The sequence below is a fragment of the Mesitornis unicolor genome, unplaced genomic scaffold (assembly GCF_000695765.1).
Source record: "Mesitornis unicolor isolate BGI_N332 unplaced genomic scaffold, ASM69576v1 scaffold8720, whole genome shotgun sequence".
Classification (NCBI taxonomy): Eukaryota; Metazoa; Chordata; class Aves; order Mesitornithiformes; family Mesitornithidae; genus Mesitornis; species Mesitornis unicolor.
The window spans coordinates 115,749-142,957 of record NW_010158946.1 but is presented as its reverse complement, the minus strand read 5'-3'; the positions used below and the strand labels follow the sequence as shown (position 1 = coordinate 142,957).

The 27,209-nt window shown below is 38.2% G+C and overlaps 1 protein-coding gene across 1 annotated transcript in view; it reads right to left on the bottom strand.

The window, feature by feature from the left end:
- Nucleotides 1-27,209, bottom strand: part of LOC104541124 (rho GTPase-activating protein 15-like) — a gene marked incomplete at its 3' end in the record, with an annotated part of 97,765 nt that overhangs the window by 16,431 nt on the left and 54,125 nt on the right. Inside the window, exon 6 of the mRNA XM_010185103.1 lies at nucleotides 27,051-27,128. Within this exon, the coding sequence (XP_010183405.1) occupies nucleotides 27,051-27,128 (78 nt within the window). The remainder of the gene's footprint in view (nucleotides 1-27,050; nucleotides 27,129-27,209) is intronic.

The window sequence follows — 27,209 nt, the reverse complement described above, 5'->3', positions numbered from 1 at the left end:
TGTCGGGGTGGTGGGTGAGAGCATCAGCAGGTAGGGAGCACAAAGCCAAGGTGTCAGTGAACTTCCTCATCTTTTAGGAGAGCTTTTCACCATATTTTACATTTCCAGATCAGAAATCGAGGCCAGGCACCTCAGAAGTCGTGGGGTTATTAACTTTCTTTAAGCATCTGCTTGAAGTCAGTCGCTTTGACAATTGCAAATATCTTTGTTCGTGCAGATGGGTAAATTGTTTCTAATACAAAATAACTTCTATTTGGAAGCAGCTGTGATTGCTCATACAGACTTAAGATTGATGGTCGACTTCTTAGAATCCTGATACAGTAGTTTTTCCTTTAGGAACATGTGCATTTTGCTTCTGGAGAAGCAGTGGCTGACAGCAATCGCTCTGGACACAACTGAGATTAATACATTGAAAAAATTATTTGGTCGTTACACCCAAACAACACCCAAATACTGGCACTAAGCTACACCTCATTTTACTGTTGCATCAGTAACATTTTAAGAGACTTTAGTAATCTCAGTAATTTTACAGAAAAGGTATTATCTCTAAAGCTATTTGGGGATTTTAACTTCTATTATGGAATTCAAGGAAATATTAATAATCTATTTGTAAAAATGTACCATCAGAAACTGGAGGTCAGCTAATTTGCATTTAAACACCTACATTTGCACGTGCAAAACTAGATAATTATGCTCCTAGCTGGCCATTTATGTGTACAGATGGGTGCATCCACACATTTTTGTGGGATAATTTTTGGAAGCCTATAGAAAATATGGTCTTTAAAGATTTTAATAAGGTTGGCAAAACATACTTTCTTTGCATAAAATTATGTAGCTCCCAAGTCTAAAATTACTTTGATTTAAAAAATGAAAATTGGCAAGGGATTAATCCATAATATGGTCTAATTACTTTTTTCTTAAAAATTAAATGGTCAAGATCTTAACTCGGTATAGCAGTTACTGTTCATGAACTGAAACTAAGAAATAGAACTGAATAAGGAATTTTATTAGGTGTCTAAATATGTATTTAGCTAATAGAATCCTCTTACCTTTGGCTGAGTAACAGGTATAATAATTATGGAAGCATATTTAATTTATCCATCTGAAGCATAAAGCACCACTAATTATATTTTTATGAGATTGAAATGCAAACTGGCCAAAGCTTGAAGGTAAAAAGTAGAACTGACTTGCTGCTGTTAACTTGCAAAAGCACAGAGAACAAACACACACGGTCAAACAAATAAAGAGGGAGAGAAATACAGAGGGACAGACACAGAGGATGTTGAAAGCAGAGAAATAGCAGATATTTTGGCCCTTTTACAGATGATATTGTCGGCTTTTATTTAACCTATGCATTGTTTAAAGTGTTGAAATTTTGATTCTTATTTATTAAAGTGGATTCAGCAACGTTCAAAGGGCATTTGCCAGTCTAATGTATAGAGCTTGCTGAACACTGCTCAATAAACACATCACATTTTCAGTGAGGACTGAGTTTTCCCCTGTCACGTTCAGTAGGAAAAAAACAATATTAAAGCAAGGATACTTCCTTTTGCTTTATGATATTTTATTATTTCTTTGTTTGCAGAGGTTACTTCCATCAGTAAGTAAATATGACTGTGAATCTCTTTGTCCTTCATCAATCAAAACCGGTCAATTATAAGACTAGTGCAACTAGATCAAAACTCCAGGCTGTGTACTCATATTACCACTCATATTATTACTAAAAGCGCATCTATATTCCAAACTGGGATACCATAACCCCTTTGTCATTTTCCAATAAAAAAGACCATACCAAATAGGCAGAGCACACCGTAATTAGCAGCTGGCAGAGAAAGCTGTAAATCTGTATGAGTTCTGAACGATTTGCTTACATTGTTGCTTTGTTGACAAATGATGCTGTACATGTTAATGTTCCTGAAATGTCCCCATTGCACCTGACGTGCCAATAAATGCCAGCCAGCTGTATGAATTATGGAAATAAGATTTTTGTTTATGAAGGTATCCCAGACATTTATTTTACTGCATGCCTCTTGACAGATTTAATGTCTGGAGTTACATTGAGAAGATATTTGCTACCTGACATAATGGATAATGGAAACTTTAAAGGCTTTTTTTAATGATGAGACTAATATATTTTTTTAATTTTACCTTGTGGCTACACATTTACTCTCGATACAAAGCTTGCATATTTTAAATGAAACGATACTAAATTGTTCCTAATGTACAATGAGTTGGATGAAACTGGTGCTGCAGTGTACGAGAAAACACAGGAAAAGTATCTCTGAGCAAGAGCACTGCATGCAAGTTTACTTATTTTCTCTTAGTTGATTTTTGTCTCTTCCCCACATTTACTCATATATCATTAGCGTACAAAGGTAGCTGTTAAGACTTAGGCATTTCAAAGTATGATAAAAATCTTTTAACAGATGTATTTATAGCAGGCTTCACAAAACATACATTTAATATGCTAAGGCAAGACACAGGGAACATAGAAATGTGTGCATCTACCAACTATATTTAACTGGATTCAGAACAAAAAAAAAACTGTCACTGAACTCTGACTATTTAAAAACAAGGTGTACATTTTCAAGTAATACACAAGAAAAAAAAATCCTTTTAAGTATTAGAGAGATGAAAACTTTTATTCCAACCCTGCTTTTAGCAAGCATCCTTATTCTGGCCAAGGCAAATGATGTCAAGCAGCCTGTCCCTGAAACACAACCTCTGATATCTTTCCTAGAGCCAGGTTTGCAGGTTATCTCTGGTTTCCTCCCAGACCGTTTTGGCCGAGCCCGCTGCCGAGGGCACCCCAAGCTGTCCCAGTGCCGGGGCAGGCAGCAGGTGCTGGCTCCCGGGAATCCCGGCCCATCCCAGCAGCATCCCGGGAATCATCCCTGCCCTGCGAGCGGAGAACCTGATTCCCCCCTCCAAAGTGGAAAAATTTCGGCTGGCAGAAGAGTCTGTACTACGCAAGCTCTTCAATTCTTCCTCTATTAGCACATGCGAGCGTATTGTCAAGAGAAACAATAGCAACCCCACAAACTATTTATTCCATCAAGAACAATTTATTGTCTTTTGTAAGTTCGTTTCCAGCTTCTGAAGCTCCAGAGAGAAAAAAATCTGCTGGTTCTTTAAAACTTCAGATGTTGGGGACTATTTGTAGTCATCATATAAATGGGGGTGGTAACCAAATTAACCAAATTCATTTTGTAACCACAAATCATTCCTATTAAAATACTCCCTTCTCACCCCACCTCAAAAGAAGAATAAGAATAATAAGAAAAAAAAAAAAAAGGAGTCCAGATGGTTAAAATTATTTTTAAGCAAATATTTAGTGGTTACAGTTGAATTCTTCTGGCACACATTCTCCACTACAAAAATGACACCCCACATTCACTGTGTTAACCATTTTCCAATGTGCCAGCCAAATGAATGCCTCGGAGAACACACACACACACGTTATGGAAGCATTATCAGAAATGCTATAGTTAAAGTTCCTCTGCAATTTGGGCAGAAAGGAGGGCTATTTTAGACCATGCGGTAGAATTTCGTCTCCAGGTATAACATGCAAGTCCTCAACTGAGTTTTCTGAAGCGTTCCTTGAAGCAGAACTGTTTTTCAGCCCATTTCTTTATTGCTAATGTCACTGGAAACTCTACTTAGGAAGTGGGGTGGAAGGGGGGAAAGATTTGTAACGAAACATTCACAGTAGCTGCCATCTCTGTATTTTGCACGGTTCAGAAATGTTGCACTAAAACACAAAAAGTGCATTCCTTTATTTCCCATAACTGAACTTAGCCTGCAAAAGAAGCAGCCCAAGGAAATCCCTTTGTTGCTCTGACACTTGCTTTAATTCTCCGTGGTGGTTTTTTAGTTCCCCCGTTGACCCACACCACTTGTACTACCCTAATATTACATCCTCGCCTTTTCAACAGATTTAACAGCCACCACCACCGCACGTGTGCCCTTCTGTGTTCCCAGTTCACATCGCAGAGTGGACTGGTAGGAGATGGGGAGATGCAAAGGCCCTGACACCAGTATGGGGCTGGCTGCGGTGATGGACGGCCAGGGAAGGTGTCCCCCCATACAGCTCCCGCAAACTGGTTGCTCCAGTCTGGCATCCCAGGAGGTTTGCCAGATGGAGAAACCTTCTCCGCAGCAGAACCGCAAGCTGTGCTGCTTGGGAAACTCGAGGCTGTAACCCTTTCCCTCTTCCTCCACATACCCTGTTGCTTCCAGATTTCTTTTGATGCCTGCATATAAACAATCAAAGCAAAAATCTTATTTCTCAGAGACTCGCAAACTTTACTTGGTTCTAATCCTTTTTCCAGCAAATTAACCCCAGATAACTTAACACTGTATATCTAGCTTTGAGAAGAAAGGTTAATTCATTCTAGGTCAGAGTTAAAACCAGACATGTGATTCGCACAAAATGGACGCACATATTGTGGTTGCTCACATATTTTAAGAGCAGAAGGAAAGTTTGTTGTGGAGTTGCAGTGCTGGGATATTATGGTATTTGCATGGTCAGACTTGAGAGTTGTTCTGTGCAGACATTAGATTGCTTATCTAGTAGTCTTCTTTGTCCACAGTTGAGGAAACACTGCTAGTAAAAACTCTGATAGAAACGGCAATTTAAAGTCCACAAAAGTTTATTTTGGTAGAGGTTCAGGTCTGAGTTATAGATGTTTGTTAAATGAAAGGAAATACGTGTCCGTCTCTATATATGTATGTGCATATGCACACCTGGTTTACATTGGTGTAACTTCTCTGATCTCAGTGTTCTACATCAGCATCCCAAAAGGTAAATCTGACCCGTACCATAGAGTCTCCAAAGGGCCCATTCTCACTATTTTTGCTAAAAATACCTATATTTTGCTCAGTGGAAGATTAAAGCTAATGTATAGCAGAAGAGCAATGTAAGGAATCCCATGGTAAGTCTCCATTCTCCTTTGGGTACCTACGCAGTGGGCAGTGCAGAGACTCAGGCTCCACTATCCATTTTCTCTTTCACGTGTATGGAATTCATTGAAGGTAATGGGAAGGAAATAATAGCAGTCTCACCGGTCTCTAACAAGAGATCACTGTGTGGAAAAATGTGACTTGTCAAGAGCTACTTTCCTTGTATTGTTTCACGAGAAAAATATACCATAAAGAATAGCTGAAACCTAAAAGCTTTACATTCCTTTTCCAGTATTAAATCAAACCAGATATTGGTAAAAGGTGCAATTATACTGGAAGCATACCAAAAGGTGATAATATTCCTATTGACTGCGGCCAGCAGTTGGCATAAAACATATACTCCATTTCCAGTGAATTATTCCATAAATATTTGCATTTTCCCTCTGCAGTCCACCATCTAAGTAGTCTGTTTATGACCAAGAAAATAAACACACAAATATCAAATAAACAAAGGAAAGAGATCTAATTAAAGGCTACATTTACTCCCTCTGGGGGAGTAGTTATTCCTGCTCTTTCCTCATATAGGTAGAAATTTACTACCAAGAAAGAAGAATACCTCAATTTGTATTTGTGTATGAACAGAACAACACAGGCAAACTTTCACATGGGTGCACATCCCTGCAGAACAGAGGTTTTGGAGAAGCAGAGCAAAAACTGCTCCAGACCCTGCTGTGGTGAAAGCAAAGCAAACCAAACGCAGGTCATGGTGGAGGATTGTGGCTATTAAACACCCCGTTAAATGGTGATGAGGAAGAGAAGGACACTGTCCTCCAGGATTGGGCTTTGGCCTTGTTGCATTTGATGATGGGAAAGGAAACCCCAGGAAGATGCCTGCCTCTGCGCAGGGTGAGTTTGCAGGCGGGCACTGCTCTGCCATTATCTTGTTACAGAAAACATTACCTGCCGTGCTCCCTATTACTTATGTTCTGCGCCAAAGAGTGGCACGTTGATTAATTACTACTCTAAAGTGCTTATAAAGCATCAGTCCAAGGCAGGTTTACTAGGTTGGGGCCTCCCATGATTTATTGACTAAGGAGAAAGGCAAAGGCCATTTGTGAAGGAGCATTTTCTTCTGGGGGAAAAAAGTACCAAACTCAAAAAAAACCAATTTAAATTACCCATCCTCTGATCCCCTAGATTAAAAAGCCTGATCCTGAAGAGTAAAGTCAAAGACTTTCTTCCTCTGAAACTTATGCAAAAAAACCCAAACAGCAACAGGTTTTACTCCATTTTAAAGCACAGCGTGCAAATGTCAAGAAAAAAACCCCAACTCAATCAACTGATAAGAAAGGTCTGAAATGTTTTCTTTCATTGATATAGGGAGCCTATCAAAGGACTTCAAAATAATTAGAGCATTTCTGCTCTAATGCTTTTTGCTTTTTTAACACTGTTGTTGAAAAGGCAGAAGAAAAAGCAGAGCATGAACACACAAACATGAGGTGTATCTACAAGAAGTATTCGTTTGGTTTTGGTTTGTCTTTGTTGCTATATTTTTTTATTATTATTATCTTTACCAGTAGTAAACTGGCACTTTGGGTTCACTGCGCTTCACTTACTAAAGTCTTTTAATAGTATGCAGTGCAGGAATGTGAGAGAAAAAGATTCCCATATGACAGAGATCCTTTGATATCATTACTTCAACCAAAACTTTGAAATACAGTAGCTGGTTTTCTGTGTAGCGTATGACAATTTTTCCCCAAGTCTTATAAACTTTGATTTACTTAACTGCTGTCACTGACGTGACTCACAGAGAAAGCAAGCATGAAGAGATCGAGAGAAATAGAAATGTGTTAGTCTATTTGATGGCACAGGATTATACGGTACAATAATTAGTGCAGTCTGTATAAGAAGTCTACAAAAAATAGTGGCATCAAAGAAAGAAAAAAAGAAGATAATGTCAAATACTTCCAATAACTTTATCACAGTTGCAACACAGTTTTATGCACATTTTCTAATAAAATTTTTGTCTTTGTAGTAGCTAAATTTACACTAAGCATGAGAGAAAAAGGACACATGACAACAACTTCCAGTGCACCCAGTGGGACCCTGCACTTGAGGAGCGGGCACTCGTAACCATATATTCTGCAATAACTTAATGCCACAGTAGCATTACTTTACCGCACCCTGCTGAATGGGAGCATTACATGTTGACGGAGCAGTGTAACTGAGGGTGGCTACCTTTCTTCTCAAAGTGTAGCATGGGGCTGATAAAATTAAAAAAATATATCCCCGGTAATGAACACGTTGTTTTTCTACAGCTTATACCTGGCAAGTAAACGTACAACCTATATCACTGCAGAGTATTAAAAAGCAAGAGCTTCAAAGATGCCCTTAGAAATTGCAAGTTGGATTGTCAACTCTATCAGGAGAAATTAGGATTCCTTCTGTGACTGAAGATGGATACAGCATTTGCGGGTTACCACATGCATTAGGAGGCATTGATGCCACAAAGCTGAAGAAAAGGACGATTTCCTCCAGAACCTGCTGAGATGCCTTGTCCTTAGCTTACGTGCTCTGCTCAGCGAAAAGGCATTGCTTCTTACCTCTTTACGGTGTAGTTTACCTATATGTAAAATGAAGACAGTGCTTGCCCTCGAGGGGTATAGAGAAGCTTAATTAAACAGGAGATTCTTAGCCTTAATCAGACCTCTCTCACTTACTAAGTACATCGGAAATTCTTCAGTTCAGGAACAAACTTGACACCATGATGAATGAATCTGCTTCCTTACCGTTTTGCCTCTGGGAATGATTTTTCTTGGAAACAGATATTTGTGAAGTTATATAAAAATGCCCACACCAAACAAAAAAAAAGAAAAGGAAAAAAACCCCACACAAATCCCCACGTTTCTATCACTGCTGATGTTTCTCCTTCATATTAAATGCTCAAGTCATCTCTCAACCCCAATCCTCTATGGATACAGCAGTTTGAGAGCAGATGGACCCCATCACCATGATTTTAGTCTCTTCCCTCAAAGAACTGAGAATTGGTCTTGCTGAAAAACTTTGTGATATCCAGTGTCTTCTGTATCTACAAGGACTTTAATGATTTGAGAAGCTCAAAAGTATTAAGGTGGCATTCAGAAGCACACAGGATCATATCTATTTTTAAATGTGAAATGGTAAAGGCAGGCAAGAGAGTTTCAAAAAAGTAAAATCTCAATTATTTCACTGAAATATTATCTATTTGTGGAATAAATAGATGTGGAGCCAAATAATTCTGAAGCATCTAAATTCTACCTTCCCTCTCCCACTCACAGAATCTGCTTTAAAACAAAAATGCCAAATTAATATAAGAATGATAGTTCTCACAGTATCTCCTGCCAGGCCAAGAAGGTACAGAGAATATCCTGAGAAACTGTTCTTAAGAATTATTAAGTTCAGTTTTGAGAGTTATTGAGTGTCCACAAAATTGAGAGAAATAGCCAATGTTTTGGTATCTGACTTGAATAAAATTTGAACTCTGGCCTTCTGATAGTAAATCAGAAGCATGCATGTGAAATATGCTTTTTTCCTCCTAAGCAAAATATGTACCAGTGCATCAAGCAGAAGCAGAGGAGGTTTCAAATACAGCACTCTACTTTTTACCAATGGGTACTCTTGGATCCAGCTGCTTCTGCTCCTGTTGGGAGGACATCAGCAGCTGGTGCTTGAAGTCAAACAAATTTGGGCCGAGTTTATCAGTTTTTCAAGTTGTGATCTCTGCAACGCCCTTTCATGCCCATTCCTCCTGGGTTTTGGGTCCTGCTGTCTGGAGGTTCCTCCCCAGCCCTGCCTCCCCCATCGCTCCCAGGATGCTCCCAGACACGAGCCCTGGCTCTATGATGGCTTCCCCAGTGAGACCTGGTTGACAGGGATGAAATACAACCTTAGCACAGGAATTTCTGAACTGTTTCACTTTTCAGAAGCACCAGAACCGGAATTACTTGCAAAACATCCTCAGTCCACCCATGCCCTGGTCAGGTCCTCTTCCTCCTCGGCTTTGCAGCCTTCCCAACTGGGCAGCACCTTCCTGCTTTCTCTTCTCCCAGAATGATTTCCCTGCCTCTAATGATGGTAAATCCCTCCAGAGATACACTTCCCATCCCCAGCCCATATTGTTTTCTGCCTGTGCTCCACCACCACATTTGCTGGTTGCCCCCTCCCAGTTCCCACGGGGGCTCTGCTCTGTTGTCCTCCAGGAAGGGGATGGTTAATGAGGAGGCAATTACATTGAAAAGTGTCAGGCGGTTTTTTGGGTGGTTTCAGCCCAGGGTTCGACAAGATGCTGCCTTCAGTGCTCAGTGCATATCTAAAATGTTCTTGCCCAGCCCTACATGCTCATTTTGATGTGTTGGGTTGGGCTTCATCATCCCCTGAATTGCACCTACACAACGGAGGCTGCTTTATAAACTGGGTCACTGAACTGATCTAGGTTAAAAATATCCCAGATATTCCTTAATGAAGTGTCAACAACTATTCTCAGGCTCAAGAGCGACTGGAACACCTCCTAATGTTCTTGCTTACATATGCAAAAAGTATGTCCTAATCTAAAATGTATTTATAATATAAAATGGAATTCAACATTTGACCTGAGCATATCCCACTCTGCCACACAGACAAAGGAAATAAAAATGTGTTGCTGTAATTTCCTTGACAGCAAAATACCAAAACAAACAAGAAACCTCACACATATATGTCTAGGCCAATATATATGATAATGTGAAACAATGAGTTAGATTTTTCATGGCCGTGATGAAATTCATCTTGTTAGTTCTAAAACTGCAGCACATAAACATGCAGTTTTCTGTATCAAAATCTAAGTAAATAAATACACAATGAAACTTCATTGATTAAAACTTTTACTGACTTTCTATAGGAGTTTGGAGTAAGAAATCTTCACAGCCAGGGCTATGAAAACTCTTAAGCAAAATAGCATAATGATGATTATTATTGTTTTATTGGTGCTGGTAGTTTAAAACTTTTATTATTACTATTATTAAGAATAATAGTGGTAGTATCACCACTTGGATTATTATTACCACAGTAGTGACAAGATGTCCCAATGAGATCCATGCCCCCATGCCCCATTGCATCAAGCATTATAAAAGCACATGGTGAGAGTGAGCAAAAGTTTATAATCTAAGCAATTAAGGCAGACAAAAGGTGCAGTAAGAAACAAAGGCACAAAGAGACGAATTGACATAAAAGCCTACAGAGAGAGCACAGGATAAGCCTCAGATATCCAGAGTTAACATCTAGTTAAACACCAAGTTGTTTGTCAACACAAATATGTATGTATTAATGCATATCACATTATCCAGTTTGAAGAATGTATACCAGGATTAAAAAGTACAAAGGAAAAACAGTGATTTTGTGGGTTTTTTTAGTGTGGGTTTTTTTAAAATTTTTTTTTCCTTAGGTAAAAGGTATCTTAATGAAAACTGGACAGACTAAAAGCGGTACAACACAGAGCAAACATGAGATGTAGCTTTGCTGGTGACTAACTTCAGTCAAAGCAATGTTCAAACCACAACCCATTAAAAAAAAATTTGGAGAGTAACTGTTTGCAGGGTCTGCCCATGATTCCAGCAAGAAATGGCACTGTACTTCCTACTGGGATACGGACAGCAAATAAGAAACTTGGTGGCATTCCAGCTGATGAAGACTGTGGTTAAAAGAGGGCAGACAATGTGCATTTCCTAGCACAGAGACATTTATTTCAGCTCTTACAACCAGTTGTTAGGTATTTGAGCTCAGAAAGCCTCTCTTGTATTTTGCAGAAATGATAACAACGAGTTCATGATGAAACAAAAAGAAAGATTGACGTATTTTTTTCTTTTACTGTGATTTTTATTTGTATTACAATTTAAATACTTCACACGCTTGGCATTATGTACTTTCTCTGACACTTAGTTTTTAGGTGCCTTACAAAGACTGTTTTATTGGTGAGGCTGCTATAATTAATTTTTTAAATGAAAATATTTTTTCGATTTGTTCATGCTTAAATAGCCCAGATATTTCAGCCTCGTTTACAGATGTGAACATGCCCAAAATATTTCAGCAGCTTAAGCCCTTTTTACGTGTTGCATTTAAACAGTCAATTTTTGAGAGCTGCTTTTTGTCGAAAGTTATTTAAAGTCTCATCTTGTCATTAAGTTATATTATGAGTGATCTGGAATTCAGTTTCACACATGACAGTTAATAATTTTAAATTCTAGAATTGAAGAATTTAAAACTAAACATTACATTACCTAGGAAAAAATAAATTAGTTATTTTTTAATTGATGGAGAATAACTTAGTTGACAGTGGAATTGTGAGGTTTTTTTAGCAAATAAGTTACTGCTACGGTATTCAGCTCAAATTCATAAAAACAAATACACAAAATGACATTTAGCTGCGAGATCACATTTCTGTAAAGATAAACTGTAAGCTCTGCACAGCCATTGCTACCAAACGCTGTTTATTCGAGCTTTAAATTCTACTCCCAAATTTGAATAGACTGCAGAGCTAGCAGTGCTGCTGAGGAGCAATATCAAAATATGTGCCTCCTGGGTCTAAAAACCACAAGTTATTTCAGCTTCTGCTAAGAATTGAGGGTTTTTTTTTTTAAAGTTGAGTACAGTAAGTAAATAAATACATTATCTACCTTCATGACCTTTCTTTTCCTGAAAGCAAACAGCGTCCATCATTTGTAACTTGACTTTCCATAAAAGTAACAGTTCATAAAAATCTGTGAAACTACTACCGGGAACAAACAAATTAAACAATGACAATGTAATAAAATAAAACTGCTGTTATACTCCTAGAGTAGAAGAATTGCTTCTTCGCTGGGATTAATACCTCTTGCAGAAAACAATTTTAAATAATGTGTAACATATGGATTCGGCTTTTATTATTCTTCTAAAAGAAGACAATTATATTTATGTGATAAACTGTTCAGTGTTAGTAGCATAATGTTTATATTACTGGCCACTTAAATAGTCTTTGGCATAGTTTTATAAGGAACAGCAGCCTCCAGATCTTTTGAAATCCATCTTACAAAGTAAGTCCTGTCTGTTACTGGAATGCAATGGTTTCACATAGTTTTCTTGCTGGAAAAAACATACTGCAGGTAATCCTGTTGTTACACCGCATGCATGAGAAACTTCCTGATGTTTTTAGCTGCAATTAATGCGGCATTTTAAGGCTTTCGAATGAAAAGTGTGAAAGTCTTCTAGCTATCGGGAAATAGGGGGAAAAAAAAACAGCCTCCAAATTTAACTTTTTGGAAATGAATAATTGTGATACATTATTTTCTATAGTAAACCTTTTCAAGGTGTTTTTCTTAATCTCCTCACTTTTAAGAACAGTGAGTTCCTATGCTTTCTTATTTTAAATTTAAGAAAAGAGTGAGTTTTGGGTAGTTTTCAAGGAGCTGCTTTTGTCCCCATTATATTCCAGATAATTTTCTAAAGGATTACATAGAAATCTTAGAAGTATTTATCTCAATATCTTCCAATGCTTCTGAGTAGAAACTGCACGCATTTCAAAAAAGAATAGGAATGTGTTACCAAACAAATATTTTCTGTTGCTGCTGTGTACAGAGATTTTTTTATTATAAGCACTGCCGGCAACAGCCTTTCTGCATTGCTGGGATTCTGCTATCCTGTGTGTCATTCAGATAACAAGATCATTTGGTAAAATTATGCAGGGTGAGCGACTGTATTTATTTGGATTCATCAAAAAAAAAGAAAAGAAGAAAAAAGAAATAATAATAACATCAGTCTGGGGAATGTTACTGTCCTCATTTTTCACTCCTGAAGTACAAGTTCAGTATTTTCAATTCTCCACTTCTCGGTCGCTTTTAAAAGTTGGGGTTGTTAACAAAAGATAAAGTGAAGGGTATGTCAATTTAAAGAGTGTAACCTAATGGAAGCGAAATCTGCATATTCAGTTAATTTGGGATTTATTATCCCAGTAACTAGACTTGCAACTGTTCTAAAATCGCGTTGACTGAAGACTTGAGAACAGTGCGAGTGGATGGCTACCCCCACCCCCATTCTTAAAAGAAAACCTGTGCCTGCTGCTTCCAATTTAGTGCAATCATGCCTCTTACTGGCCAATACAAGATGCAGCATTAGCTGTCACATGCAAATGAGTATTCATGGAGACTTTGAAATGTGCAATAAAGAATAAAGACATGCATTCTGTGAATAATTGTTTTCTTTTATAAAACTGGATCCAAAAGGGAGTGCCATTTCACCCAGAGTCTATAGCCTTTCTATGGTTACAATCTGCTGCTGGAGCCAGATATTAGAAATGAAGTGTGGATAAATGGATAGAAATGAAGTGTGGATAAATGGAGGACTCCAGTTTCCCGTGCTGTCAATCTTTCACAGTCCTACATTTGCTTAACAAGAAATAATCCAACACACGTTGGTGTTTCTTGCTATCTTGTTTTCTTTTCCAACCGGGACTTTTAAATGCAAAAGGATGTAAAATAAAGTTATCCACCTCTTATAGGCTTGTTTTTTCATACAAAGCCCGACCTAAATTCTTCATTTTCTATAGCATAGACGCACAAAATGACATAGCAGTGCAAGCTTCACCACAAACCTAAAGTCTTTTTGATATCACTTACCAGGATGAAAGAGAAAGAATAACTCAGATTTTTAGGGCCTACTTAGATGCAGGATGGGGAAAAAATAAATTAAAAAAAACCTAGCAAGCTGTAATGCAGATATATGCCCACATTTGTGGAGCTGTGAACAGCCAAGCTGAGTTCAGACGCACACACCTATTCACTGAGACTGCAGCCAGAAAGTCTGTTAGAGAACAAACAGCCATCAGCTCGTATTTATATTAAATCAGGGCATTACATGGCCCTAACTTCTGCTGGCAGAACCCCAGATGCTCCTTTCAAAAGGAAAGTAAGCAGATGCCCAAATTGCAGCACCTTTGTGGTTAACCAGAGCAGATGAACTGCAGGAAGCAGTTCAGACCTGGTCAAAATGGGAGCAGAGGTGGACAGAACTGGGTGGCCAGTGGGAAGAATGAATGCTAAGGATAAATGTTGCCTGCATCACGAGGAGAATTCACCAGCACAGGCACCCATGGAGGCTCAGCAGAGGGGAAATACCCCCTTGCAGGTAACTGAGTGCCTTGGTTTATGTTTAATCTGAAAATTAGTGGACTCCAGGTCAGTCAGAACTGCTCAGCAGGCAGGACCTGGCCCTGCAGGGACCCCAGAAAGTCAATTAGAGGGCTGGGAAGCATTACCTTTTTCCCTTTAGTTTAAAGTAAATAATTCCTTGTTGCCCTGTTTACTGCATACCTTTGCTCTTCAAGGGCGATCTCTTGAAACACAGCCACACACATGCAAACACACTGAAGAAATTAATCACCGACATTATCATCACAAGTGGTGCAATTACTGTAAACGGAGGCATAAAACTGCGAGGGGGGATCTGAAGACGTTTCACTCCTGCGAGGAAGGAGTCTTACCTACAGGGGCTGAACACGGTGACCAAAACCATCCCTGGTGGCAGGAAGACAGGTGGTTCTTTGTAGCTTATGCTTTGTATTGTGCCTGCTGAAGGAGCTGAGAAGAGGATGACCCTGGGGCTAGGGCAAAGGATTTGAAGCGAGGAGGTTTGGTTTGTATTCCTGAATCATCACAAACTTCCTCAGGCATGTTACTCAGCTCCTCATTTTCCTACTTGCCAAATATAGCTAGCAATATTTTGGTATCTCAGAGATGTTAGCACAAGCCCTTCAACATACATATCTGCTCATACATTATCTCGATGTAGTCATTCTCAAAAGCGACTAGAAAACACTCGGTGCAAACACATAGCTCCGTGGGGCTTAGTCATGCAAAACACAATGCGTGGTGATGCATCCCCAGGACCACAGGAATGAAAACCAGGACCTCATTCACATGTAAAACACACTTTCAGCTCCTCAAGGACTGGGTCCCTTTACTCCATAGCCCTAGCATGGAGGAATTTAAAGCAGCTTATTCATGGATCTTCGCACCGCTGTCCATCGCACAGGTGGCCCTGCACTTGGAGATGCATCACAGGGGAGACCCGCATTTGAAGATCTAACTTGGTTTTCCATGATTCTGAGCCCAAAATCCACATTTCAGAGGGTGGCTGCAGCCTTATCTGCAGTCTCTGTGCGCAGTAGGGACTTGGCAAATGGAGTTTGGTGAAATGGCACGGCACACTACATAGGAGACTGACGATAAATCAACAGATTTTGGCTCTGCTCCTGGCTCTGTCACTGGTTTACCATGGAAACTTGGGCAAATCTTTTAGTCTCCCCATCTTTCATTTTCTGTACCCATAATGTAAAGATAATGATGCTGCTTTGCAAGCTCTTTTGAGATCTCGAAATGTTAAGTGCTAAGTGCATTTTATTAACATTAATAGCACCCAACCGAGAGGATGCTGTACAGCACTAGCCCGGCTGTCCCCAGAAAACAGATTGGTGTGGGGAAAGTGTGCATTTGTTAAGCAGCTTAGACATTGCTCATTCCCATAATACTTCCCCAATACACAGGAACAAGATCTGACCTACTAAAACAAAAGGAAAACGCCATAAGGAGAAAAATTTCTAATGTGACCTGTCATCTTACTCCTAGCCCAGGAAAACTTGGGGATTTGCTGGAGATTATCAGTGTTGCTCTGTGTGGTTATTAAACTTGGCCACAACCACGGCACTCACAACTTGTGGTGGAGACCACTTCCATTAGAAGGCATTAATCACCATTTTATACACTCCCGTTCAGCTACCACTGAAAAGACATTTAGTAGATGCACTTGGTTATATCCTATCACACTTTATATGCGTTTCCATTTTAAAATAAGTTAATTGTACTGAATTATATCCTCACTCTTGTATTTACAGGACCACAGTATATTTCAATGTGTATTTTCAAAATGCCATCTAACGTGCTTTGTTATTTTACGGTTCAGTTTTCAACGTTTCTGCTCAAATATGTATCACAACATAGACAGTAGAAAGAGCTATGAAAAATTTATTATTAATGCATGTTTTTTCCTCTGCTGGAGATAGAAGAACTTTGTTGTGCATGTTATAAAATGTTAAATATTAGAATTATTTAAAGTTAATAGGATGCCAAAGAAAATGACTAATAATACATTATACAATTAGATGCCTTTCATATTAGTGAATCCATTAACAAAATAAAATACTTTCAAACAGTAGAGTTCTGATTTGCAATTTTTAGCAAGGATTGCCCATGTGTAAAGCTAAATTATTTATTCATTTTTTTAAAAAAAACTGCTGGATACATCAGTTTGCAATTATTTGCATTATGTTTGAATGCTTTATCATGTGGCTCTGATTCAAAAATACGTATCTCTAAGTTGCTTTAGCATCTTCATTTGTGCAAAGCATTAAACATGGGGAAAACAAAAGTAAGTTTCTTTCCCCAGATTCACCAGGGCACACCATAAGCCCTCCATATTCCTCTTTCTGCCATTTTGGGTGGTTTTTTGTTATCACTCTCTAGCCCAGATGTCCCTAAGCAGGGTTTCCCATATCTAGTTTGCCTTTTCAAGAGCACCTAGATAGGATCAATTCCCCCCTGTCCCACCCATACAGATCTCAAGTGCAGCATCACGCAGCTTGACCTGAAGTCATTCAGATGCCACAGGTGCCCTTTTTCTGAGCACTGGGTACTACCTATTTCAAAACCAGTTATCTTGTTTCCTCAGCTGATGTCCACATTATCCTTGAACAAAACACTTAGCAAGCAGCCAACTTTTCTAACAGTAAGAAACAGCTTTCAGCACCAAAGTGATATAACCTTCTAGTCATTTTTCTCCTGTATTTTCCTTTTCTTTCTGCATTGATGCTGTCTCTAGAAAGGCGTTCAACACCAGCTAAAGAAAGTTCCACTAGTAGCAAGTAATCTCCTCCTCCTCATATCCATCTTCTCTTCACTGCTGCTATCTACTTAATTAAGTCGTTCTCAATCTTCTGTATCATAAGCACATAATGTTGGTTGATGGAAATGTGTTTTGAAATCCCTGTTTGTTTGTTTTTTAATTATCTGATTACACTGGTTAAAAAAAAAAAGAGAGAAATGTCTCTGGTATACTACAATAAGTAAAAATCAGCAATAGCACTCTGTTTCTCTTGAAAGAGGGTTGCGTTTTTTTCCACCTTTTTACAGTCTACTCAGTCCACTCTTTGCAATTCATGGGATTTAAAAGTGTGATGAATGCAACTGGAGCCAGAGTTTGGTAACATTGTTTTAAAACTGGTTTTAGATGGTTAAAGATGCCTCTTATTGTGATCTCAACTCAGCTTGTGAGAGATGAGGAATGCTCTGCTTGACGTCTGCTGAGGTTTTTAGCAGGATTTTGGCATAGCCTGGCTCCAGGCTGCTGTCATCTCAAAGTATCTCCTGTCCATACATAGCCCAATGTCAGCCCATGGATGAGATGCAATTCTCTCCTGTTAAGTCAGCAACTAATAGAAAAAAAGAAAGTGTGCAAGAGGGACACAGACAAAGATTATAAACTAGCAGATTTGGCTGCATCTTGGACACTGCTCATGAAATAGAAAGGCAAAAATATTATAAATTACTTGTTTCATTACATCCAATTCTTCACATTTTGATAATTTCAGAATTCTACCCTAGTTATGTAGTACAAATAATAATAGTAATCCATGAAGAAGATACAATGCATTGACATTAGAACCAATGACTCGTAGATGGATTTCAAAAGGCATCATGGTCACAGCTCTCCCTGAGGTGTTTGACCATGGGAAGGGTTTTGGTTCAGCTCAGAGTGTTACAGTAGAGCTGGGAAACGGGACCTCTGGTTTCAAAAGATCCGAACAATCCCTGCTACTTTTACTGACAACAGGCACACCACAGACTGAATAGTGTTAACATTCAGATGAGAGCTGAAAACTCAAGTGAGAGCGATGCTACGTTCTCACTTTTAAGACTCTGGTACCATGCATAACTTTGAAATTAAAATACAGTGTGACTACCTCTCTAAGTGTTTAAATTAATATGTTTAATAAACCCTACAAAAATAAAGCTGAAGTGCAAATTAAGACTTGGAAGAGAAGGAGAAAAGAATATCTTTATTTTATGTGTCCCATATGTATTTGATCAGGACAATGGGATAAGATACTTTTCCATACCAGGATTTCTTAAAGCTCTTTTTAAAAAAAAAATAAATTGTTTTTCCCACTAAATACCTATACAATATTTTAATATACATATACATGATAAGAATTTATTCTATTGTTTTTTAAAGGGAAAAAGCCAATGGCATAGTCAAGAAAAATCAGACATTTGCCTAAATACAAGCATCTAATGCTTCTTAAATGCTCTAAGGCATCCCACCTGGCTTCTAGCCCTCAATTTCCTAGGGCAAAACTCCCCTGTATATCTTCTGCTAGACCTGCCAGCCTTGTGAGGGTCACTCTGATACTCAGCATTCTCTCAAGTGACACTAAATACCAAAGATTAGGTAACTGAATGAAGCCCAAAATGTCCCAGGAATATATTAAGGGATAGTGCTTTCCAGGCCCATGGTAATATGCTCAGGCCAAAAATTCCACTTTTTCCTTTTCTTCTTTTTACACAATATTTTTTTAAAGGAAAGAAAAAAGTGAAACAAATAAGACAGGAATATTCAATACTAAATCCATAAAAGATGGTCGTATGAGTGACTTGAAAATTTCTTAAGAACACTGAACTGTTTTCAACAGGAATGTACTTCTAAGAATGATTGCATTCACAAATGAAACTGCCAATAGAAGAGCATAGGTTTCTGCATAAAAGCAGAAATTTCTTATTATCCTACTACCCTATCCTATTATGATTAGAGGATGTAATTTAGATATTTCTCCCTTTTTTATTTTCCCCTCCTAGATTTTCTTTGTTTGAATGTTCTCCAGTTTGGCCCTCAGAGATGTCCCAGTTTGGTCCCAGCACCCTTATCTCCCACTAGAATTGCCAATGGATTTCAATAGCTAAACGTATTACCAAAGTCCCCCTCAACCAGAATCACTCAATACTCACAACAGTTGTATCTACCCACAACATTTATGGTTTTCCCAGTTCTCAACATACAGAAGACTACAAATGCCATGACAAAGTCTAATTCCACAGTGTGGTTACTCCTCATCCCATGCCACCCTGCATAATATTATGTCATGTACATCCACATCAAACAGCACCCTTTTCATTGCAGAATCTATTGCAAGATTGTAGCTGTCAGCAAGTATTACACACAAACCATAGAATTACAGATATTGACCACAGGGGAGGAAAAAAAATAAAAAATTAAGCCATACCATGCTCTTCTAAGACATTGAGCATGACCAATTTTAAGTAGGAGCTCTGGAGCTTGGTTCTCCAGGATATCAATCTCCTTGCAGTGCAAGATCATCCCATGCAAAATACCGTTGTCACTTTGCTCAGTTTATCTGTAAATATGCTTGACAACCTTCAGCTTCTGGAGATTATCCCATCATCTTAAAAACTGTAGTTCAGAATTTTCCTGTTAATACTTTTAACATATTACTCAATAAATGATTTCCTTTCCTTGTTATTTTGGAGCTCTGTGGAATGGTATTTCCTGTAGCGTTACTATCAGAACAACAAACCCAAACAAAGAGTCACCCATGACAACGACGAGCATCCCCCCGCCAAAAAAAATAGGAAATCCCTTGCTACAGCATGCGAAATCATGGTCCTTCTCAGCGCCTAAATAACACTCCTTGAGGGGTTATCAAGAAGCTCTTCAACTTCTTGAAGTGTTACTAAGCAAAAAGCTATTGTAATGCAAATAGTGCTGTGGTTAGGAAAGAAATAAAAGGCGTGTCTTCAATGCTCGATCATACAATACGTGCCATAAAATCCATGGTATGTTTGTGGCTGACCACACTAACCCAGTTTACTGCCTCTTCTGCCCCATCCTACTGGCTTATTCATCACACCATTGAAAAGAAAAACATGACAATGCCATTGGTAAAAGAAATTGTAGTGTCTAGGGCTACAGATTGGACAAATAATACTTCTAATTCTGATTATCTTTCTCTTACTTTTAACTTCACACTAAGAACAAAATAATTTATGTTGGAATATCATTAATATTTCAGCTCTACCATCACTTTTTTGTATGTGATCAATATTATTTAGAAAGTAATTCAAAGCATTGGTTGCAAAAACTAGTATTTCCATCAGGTTTCATCACCTAACTTACCGTTACAAATCACTGTTTGGGGCATTTTTTTTTTATTTTTATTTTCCCCCTTCCCCTCTGGTAAAAGAATGGTGAGATGTGGAAACCACACCTTATTTTGCATTTAACAAAAAAATAAATTTTCTATCTTAAAATAAACACCTAAACACAGAGAGAAAAGGGAAGAACCCATATCAGTAACATACACGAATTGATTCACCAGTCACTATAGTCTCAATTAAAGTATTCTGTTGTCAGAGGTTTAAAGCTTGGAAAAAAAAAATAGAAAAAAATATTCTTGGCTACAGCTTGGCATATGCAGGTCTTAACCCAGAAACAAGCTGTTTTATAATTATTTCTGAGAATTGCTGCAGTCCATTTTATTTTCTGTGCTTGCCTGGAAAGTGTGAAAAAGAAAGAAAAAACTATTTTTGACTCGAGGCTTCCAAGACATTTTGGTTCTCAGCTAGCAAGTAACCCAGTTTGAGCCTGGTATTTCCAACATGAACTTTGGACCACTCCTACTGATTTCTCAGTGAGAACGGTCACACGAATAACTGCCAGCAGAATTGGGAAGGCTTCACTGTCTGGGCCGTATTTGATCACAGGAAAGGCTAGAGGGTAGCTCTGAGGTTAGACCCCAGCTAAAACACATTCATGTATTTCTAAGCATACTCATGTATGCCTGAAAAATACAATCAATAACCCAACATCTAAAAATGTACGAGATGGCAGGGTAAAATGGGAAATCTCAGTGATGCATATGCACACAAAATTAAGGAAAGTCACTGCAAGAGAGAATCAAGCTCTATTTTTTTCCTCCCTCTTTTTTCCCAGTGATCCTTGCTGTAATTTTAAAATAAAGCCCGGTACAATCCTGTCAGACCTTCATGTCTGTAGCTGCTCTCTGGAAGTTGGCAGCTGACAGAGGACCTGCTCTCCTCTGCCCACAGAGCCTTTGTTAACGACAGGACTGAAGCTGCTGGCTGCCTTTGAAATGGATATATTGGGTCAATAGAAACACTCACTCGGGTTTTTTTTTTGAACAGTGAGTTTTGTTGGGATTTTTTCTTATTTTAAAGAAATAAAGCTGTAAAAAGGAGCTGCTTCTCTCTTTTTTTCTTTTCCAGTTCCTTTTTTCCCTGTTCTTTTTCCTTTTACCTTCTAAATAGCTGCTTCAAAACCACCCAACCCATTTGTGTTGACCCGACGGCTCTGTTACAAAGGCAGCTTCAGTCTCGTAGCAGAGCCAGTCGGGAAACCATGCTGGTTCCTGATAGCCGAGGCTCAGACATATGGTCCCAGCAAGCTCATATAATGAGTAATATTATTTAAAAAAAAAATCCGAAGATTTGTTCCTCTTTTCTCATAGTTCATTGATAAAGAACATGTCAGTACAGTTGAAGAATCCTGCTGGTTAAAGGTATCATCCTTAGCTGCTCATATGGTCTGGGCTCTTACTTGTCAATTAGATTAATCCAAGCCATTTTAGAACAATAAATATAAGTACAGATGGAATATAAACATATTGAAGATTACTGTTTTCGACGGCTGTTGTTTATTAAATCAAAAATAATGTTGCAATGAGGATTTTGTTGATATTTCAAATGGAAAGGAAAAGTAAATAGGAATTAGATGTTCGTTACAAAAAAAAAAACACTCAAAGATCCAACAAACTACCACACCATGACCTTCAAAACAGCCCATTGGTAATAAAAAGGCAATGATTTTACTCACAATGCTACCTATGAGCTACCTTTAGAGAGTGGATATGGCACCTATAAACTCAAAACACTAGGTATGTTGAAATCCATAAAATTTCCAATTACTGCTTCAGAATTTATTGTGCACATATGGAAAATAATACTTGTAAAAGAGAAAGGGGTTTGTGCCTGGTGCTGTCAATACTGTGAAGGATGGGGTGATTATAAAGCAAATTAACAATACTTTTAAATGTGCATTCACTTATCTTTCCAATTAAATCCTTGTTAAACAACTGCACAGACAGTAATGGTGCTTCTGCAAAGCACTGATCAAGACAGTTTTATTGTAATTTTTACTCTGTAACAATTAATCAAGTAGGCATTTTCTTTATTATTAAATTATTTAGTTAATAAATATTCACAATCAGTTCACGTATTTGTGGCTTAAATTTTACTTTTCATTTTTCTTAAACTGAATTATATTGCAGCATATTCTTGTAGAAGAAACAACAGAAATATTATAATTCTTTTTGCTAAAATGTTTTTTATTAACCCTAGGTGATGTCAGAGTAAGAATAAATTCATTTCCACTTCCCCAAAGTGGTTACTATTTCAGATACCTTTGGCTGTCCTTTTCCAGCTTCCATAAGAAATGTACCTCCGCGCAGGAACATAATATTTAGTCCCTAAAAATTCATTTCCCCCCCGTTTTTGTACATAAGTATAGTAACTGAGCAGTAAAAGCACAGTAATTGACCTTTGGATGGTACATGGTGTTTTGCAGTTAACGCACAAGGTACTCCAGATGAAATAACGGGATGCAAAGGTCATATGTACAGCAAATACCAAGCATTTTACAAACAAAGAATTGGATATAAAGACAATTAGGGACTCTCTTGTATTATGTATGAGCCAACATTTCCTGAATGAACCAATAACTACTGAAATTTGTATTTCTATGGTTAGTTTCCCTGAACATATATGCATTAGGATAGAATCCTAGTGTTTCAGCAACGTGTTATGAACCCTTCATAGCTTCATTTTTTAACGCTAATTTAGTACTCATGAAAATTGCTTGACAGTCACAGAAATTGAATGCTACCCAGCAGATCAGCATAGGAGTCTCAAAGAAGTAAGCTTCTACCTCTTCACTCAGGTATCTCTGGTCTCCAAGCACAGAGAGCAATGGAGGGTTTGCTGGGACAGGCAGGGGCAAGCTGGACAGGAAAACCCTGGGGTTTAGCACAGAAAAAGGACTTACCCCATTGTATCCTACTGCACTCCCCACAGTGGGTTTGATGATATGGTTGGATTCAATGATCTTTAAGGTCTTTTCCAACCAAAATCGCTCTATGACCAGTGAACACACCACAGATTCAGTTTCTTTCTTACATCCTAGCAGCTTTATGGATGAGGAGTCCTCCTCCTTTCTGTTTTTCTTTCTCAGGCACTTTTTGCTTTGCTGTTGGCATTTCTGATCAGGTCAAATGCTTGCTTCTTAAAAGCACCTCCTACTTGTCCCCAGTTTCTTATAGTGGTGCTTTAATGGCCCTGAGCAGCCCCACCTGGGGCTGGGCCCATGTCAGCCCTATCCTGGGGCTTTAGGCCAAAACTATTGATCTCTTCAGTAGCATCCTCATACCCTGCAACTGCCAGCACACTTCACATGGTTTAACAGATCCATATGTAGGCCCTTATCCCTTTTCCTACACATGTGAATTGAAAGAATATCCTTATAAATAGCTGTGAAGGCTTCAACTTACTGCACCTTGCTTAAAATCAGCTAAACTCCTGCAGGTCTTTCATAAAATCCCAAAGAATTGCCAAACCCCAAAAATTCTTTTACTTTTTTATGTATTTTTTCTTACGATGGCAACTGTTAGACTTAACCAATAATATGAAAAGCATAAGAGGAATTGGTATCTCTGTCTAATGTCTCCGGTTATTGTAGAACCCTTCGCCACAGGCTAACAGCCAGAAATATTGAATGACTGGTAGCTTAGTTTCTAAAACCAAAATTCTTTCAGTGCTTGTAGACTAAGAAAAGTACAAATTTCCTGATGTCAGTTTGGTCCAAACAGCTTCTACTGCCTTGATTCAGTGATTTGAAAAATGATGACTTAGAGTTTTGAAAGTGCTGAGAGATGTTATAGCCTGGTCCTCTTATGATCAACTGATCTTTTCAGCTCTTAATGGGAAAATAAATCATAGATAAAAGATAATCCTGTTGCACAGAAGCAAAAAAGGTGTGATATCAATAGACTTTTATAGAAAAAGAAAACTCTGTGAAAGGGATAAAGTAAATAAGGTAGTTTGTTCTGCTGATGCTCGTGTTGGCAAGGTCAAAGCCCTTTTCAGGAGCTGCCTACCTCAAGAAATGAGAATGAAACAGAGTGTATTCAAAGAATTTAAAAAGATACAAAGCATGACGTGTTTTTTTTAAGTGTAAACCCATCCTCACCCACAGAAATCTAGAATTTTAAGGATCTTTTTAGAATTTTTATTTTGCAGTTTTATTTCTTCTTTAATGATAAAGCTGTCAACCGTTAGTTTGTTTTCCTTTCACATTCACCAGTTCTCTCTCATTTCATTTTTGATGCGGCAGATGACATTAACAGTATAGGAAAAGGAGCCAAATAAAGCTTTGCTATATTCTAATTAATGATTATCCTAATAAAAAATACTTTTATATGGCAGACAGCCTAGAGTCTCTTCTATGATCTTTAATTTTCAATGTGATACATATTATTTATATCCTATAAAAGTAGGTGTAACACAATGGCAAAGCAAGCAGGAAGAAAGAGCCCATTAAGTATTTGGCCTGTACAAGTACTGATTGCACAGTCTCTGCAGTGTAAATAGGATTTTTCAGAACATTTGTTTGCATTTATAATTAAATTAAACTTTAACTATAATTAAAAAAATCTCTGTGGGAAAATCATATGTATATAAATACTGCATTCTCACTGTTAATTGCAGAAAAATGAAGGTACAGGGATGGAGCCTAGGAGGGCACAATGATGAGTGAAAAAGCGATGCATGGTGAGTGAATTATTAAACATTAATACAGTGCAGAGATTTGGTGGACTGGGAAATGAGCAGGTTGAGAGCACACCTTGGTTTTCCCGGTAACTTTAGTAACTTCATGAAGTACTCTGAAACTGCTGCTGTCTTCAACATCTGAGTGACAGGGGACAACAGGCCCTTGGGGACATCAGGTGGAGATCAGAGTTACCCTCCCAAGCACAGTTTAAATAATTCCTGTTCACTCCATCTCCCCCTGGTGTTTTTTGCCCCCAAAGGCACAGTGGTGTCCATTGGTCACTCCATAGGCAGATTTCTTGCACGTGCCCTAAGTAGCCATTGCCAGAGTGGCTTTAGTGTACCATTAACTTCACCCTTATATATTCATTTTTCGCAGTGGTATTAACCAGGAGGAAAAGGTGCCTGGTACCTCTGTGCTGCAAAAAGCCAGCTTATAATTCTGTCTAGCTTTACAGTATCAGCCCATCTGTTTTAGGTGAAAACTTGAGCAGTAACATTAACCTCAAGTACGTTAACCTTTGGATGCCACAAGACACGATAGACAAGACCATTATTTTTATAGCGCTTTTTTTCCTGAGCAAAGATCCTAGGGAGTAAGGAAGGATAGAAAATCCTGGTTTTGCCTTTCTGTCTCCAAACAAAACACAGCGTAGGATCGTTTGAAAGCCAAAGCAGACTACGTTATTGACACACAAATACCCAGCAACTATAAATCTAAGGGAACCCAAGTAATGAGTCAAAACCAGGAGGCTGATGATTTATTCAGTCTCACTGCATTTACTGGCATAAATACTGATTCCCCATAAACCAGAGTTCACCCTCTAGTTTCAGCTGACGACAAGACTGATCTGGAGCAGCTGAGGAGGTGGCAAACATCTACTGCTCCCCAGAAATCTTCCCTCGAGATGTAAATGGAGGCTTGGAGGTGGGACTATTTTTATGTCTCTCATATCTCTCAATTTCATGAGAATTTTTGAGCCAAAATTCTTAGTTCATGTGTAGTATAAACCTAATTAAGGAAGCTGTTCTGCAACTGCTATCATCTCCAAAAAAACACATACAATACATAATATATAACAGTTCTGGTAATAGTCTCCAGGTAGCTTTAAAAGAGTTAATAAAAAGTAGAAGAAAATTCTGCAGCAGCTTCACATTTACACTCTATTAATTCAGAAGTGTACTAAGTCTCTAATGCAAGTTAAGATTTGGGATTTTTCCTAATTTCCGAGAAGTTTAATTTTATTTTCTCATTAAGTAGCATCAGGAGGTTCACTATCATTGATGATATTTACTAAGCTATTATACGTGGGAATATTTAGTAGTAAACTGTTCAGAGAGGTGAATACATTTGTCACGTATCCCAATCAGCTACCAATGTCAACTTGCACACCTGTAACTGTATCTATTGATCAATGCTAGATTCATTTGGGACACATCTGTGAAAAATGTTCTTTTGTATTTGTGGAAATATGTTCATTACATGTGGAATCTGTGGAAATACGTTCAGTAAATATGTACTGTTTGGTTCTAATTTTGGTTCTCAAGTCCCTGAAATATTCATCTTTCCTCTTCTCATTTCCTGGGGCCAAATATTTGCCTTTTCAAAATCAGTGGTAAATGTTCCACTGACTTTGACGGAGCCAGTACACTACTTTTAGTATTTCCTTTTCAGTTCTTTTCAGCACCTTTTTTCTATTTTGCTGGTTTCCTTTGGATCCATGTTCTACTTTTGGTTTTGTTTAACTTTCAACATCCAAACAATCTGCTATTTTTTCCTTTTAATCTTTTTCCCCCTCACTTTGATTCTTTGGTTTCTACATACTTGCTTTGTTTTTTGCCACCTTATTTCATGTATCCATTTCATCACTTTTTTTCCTTTCTTTCTTTTTTTTTTGTTTGTTTTGTTTGTTCTCCGTCTCCTGTTTAACTACTATTTTCGCTTGCTTACTCGGCTGTTTTTCCTCTCTCCTAGCTGACATTTCCCTCTGTGCAATATCTTTCTACCTTCCCTTTCTTCTCTTTCCCAAAACACGGCCCATCGGTCTATGCCACTAATGTATAGCAGATTCTGAAATACTGTCATCTGAGACAGTTAAGTACTAAACAAAACATTACCAGGGTGGAGGAATCACTTACCCTGATTGACAACAAATCGTAACTTCTGTATTGTTGCCAGATTGCCGCTAACTCTGTATATTCCATCAACATCTAGACCTGAAAGAGAAACACATATTTCATTTTAGATCACATAAGTATTTTTCTTTGTATGTCTGTCAGGAAGCCAGAAGCGCCCTA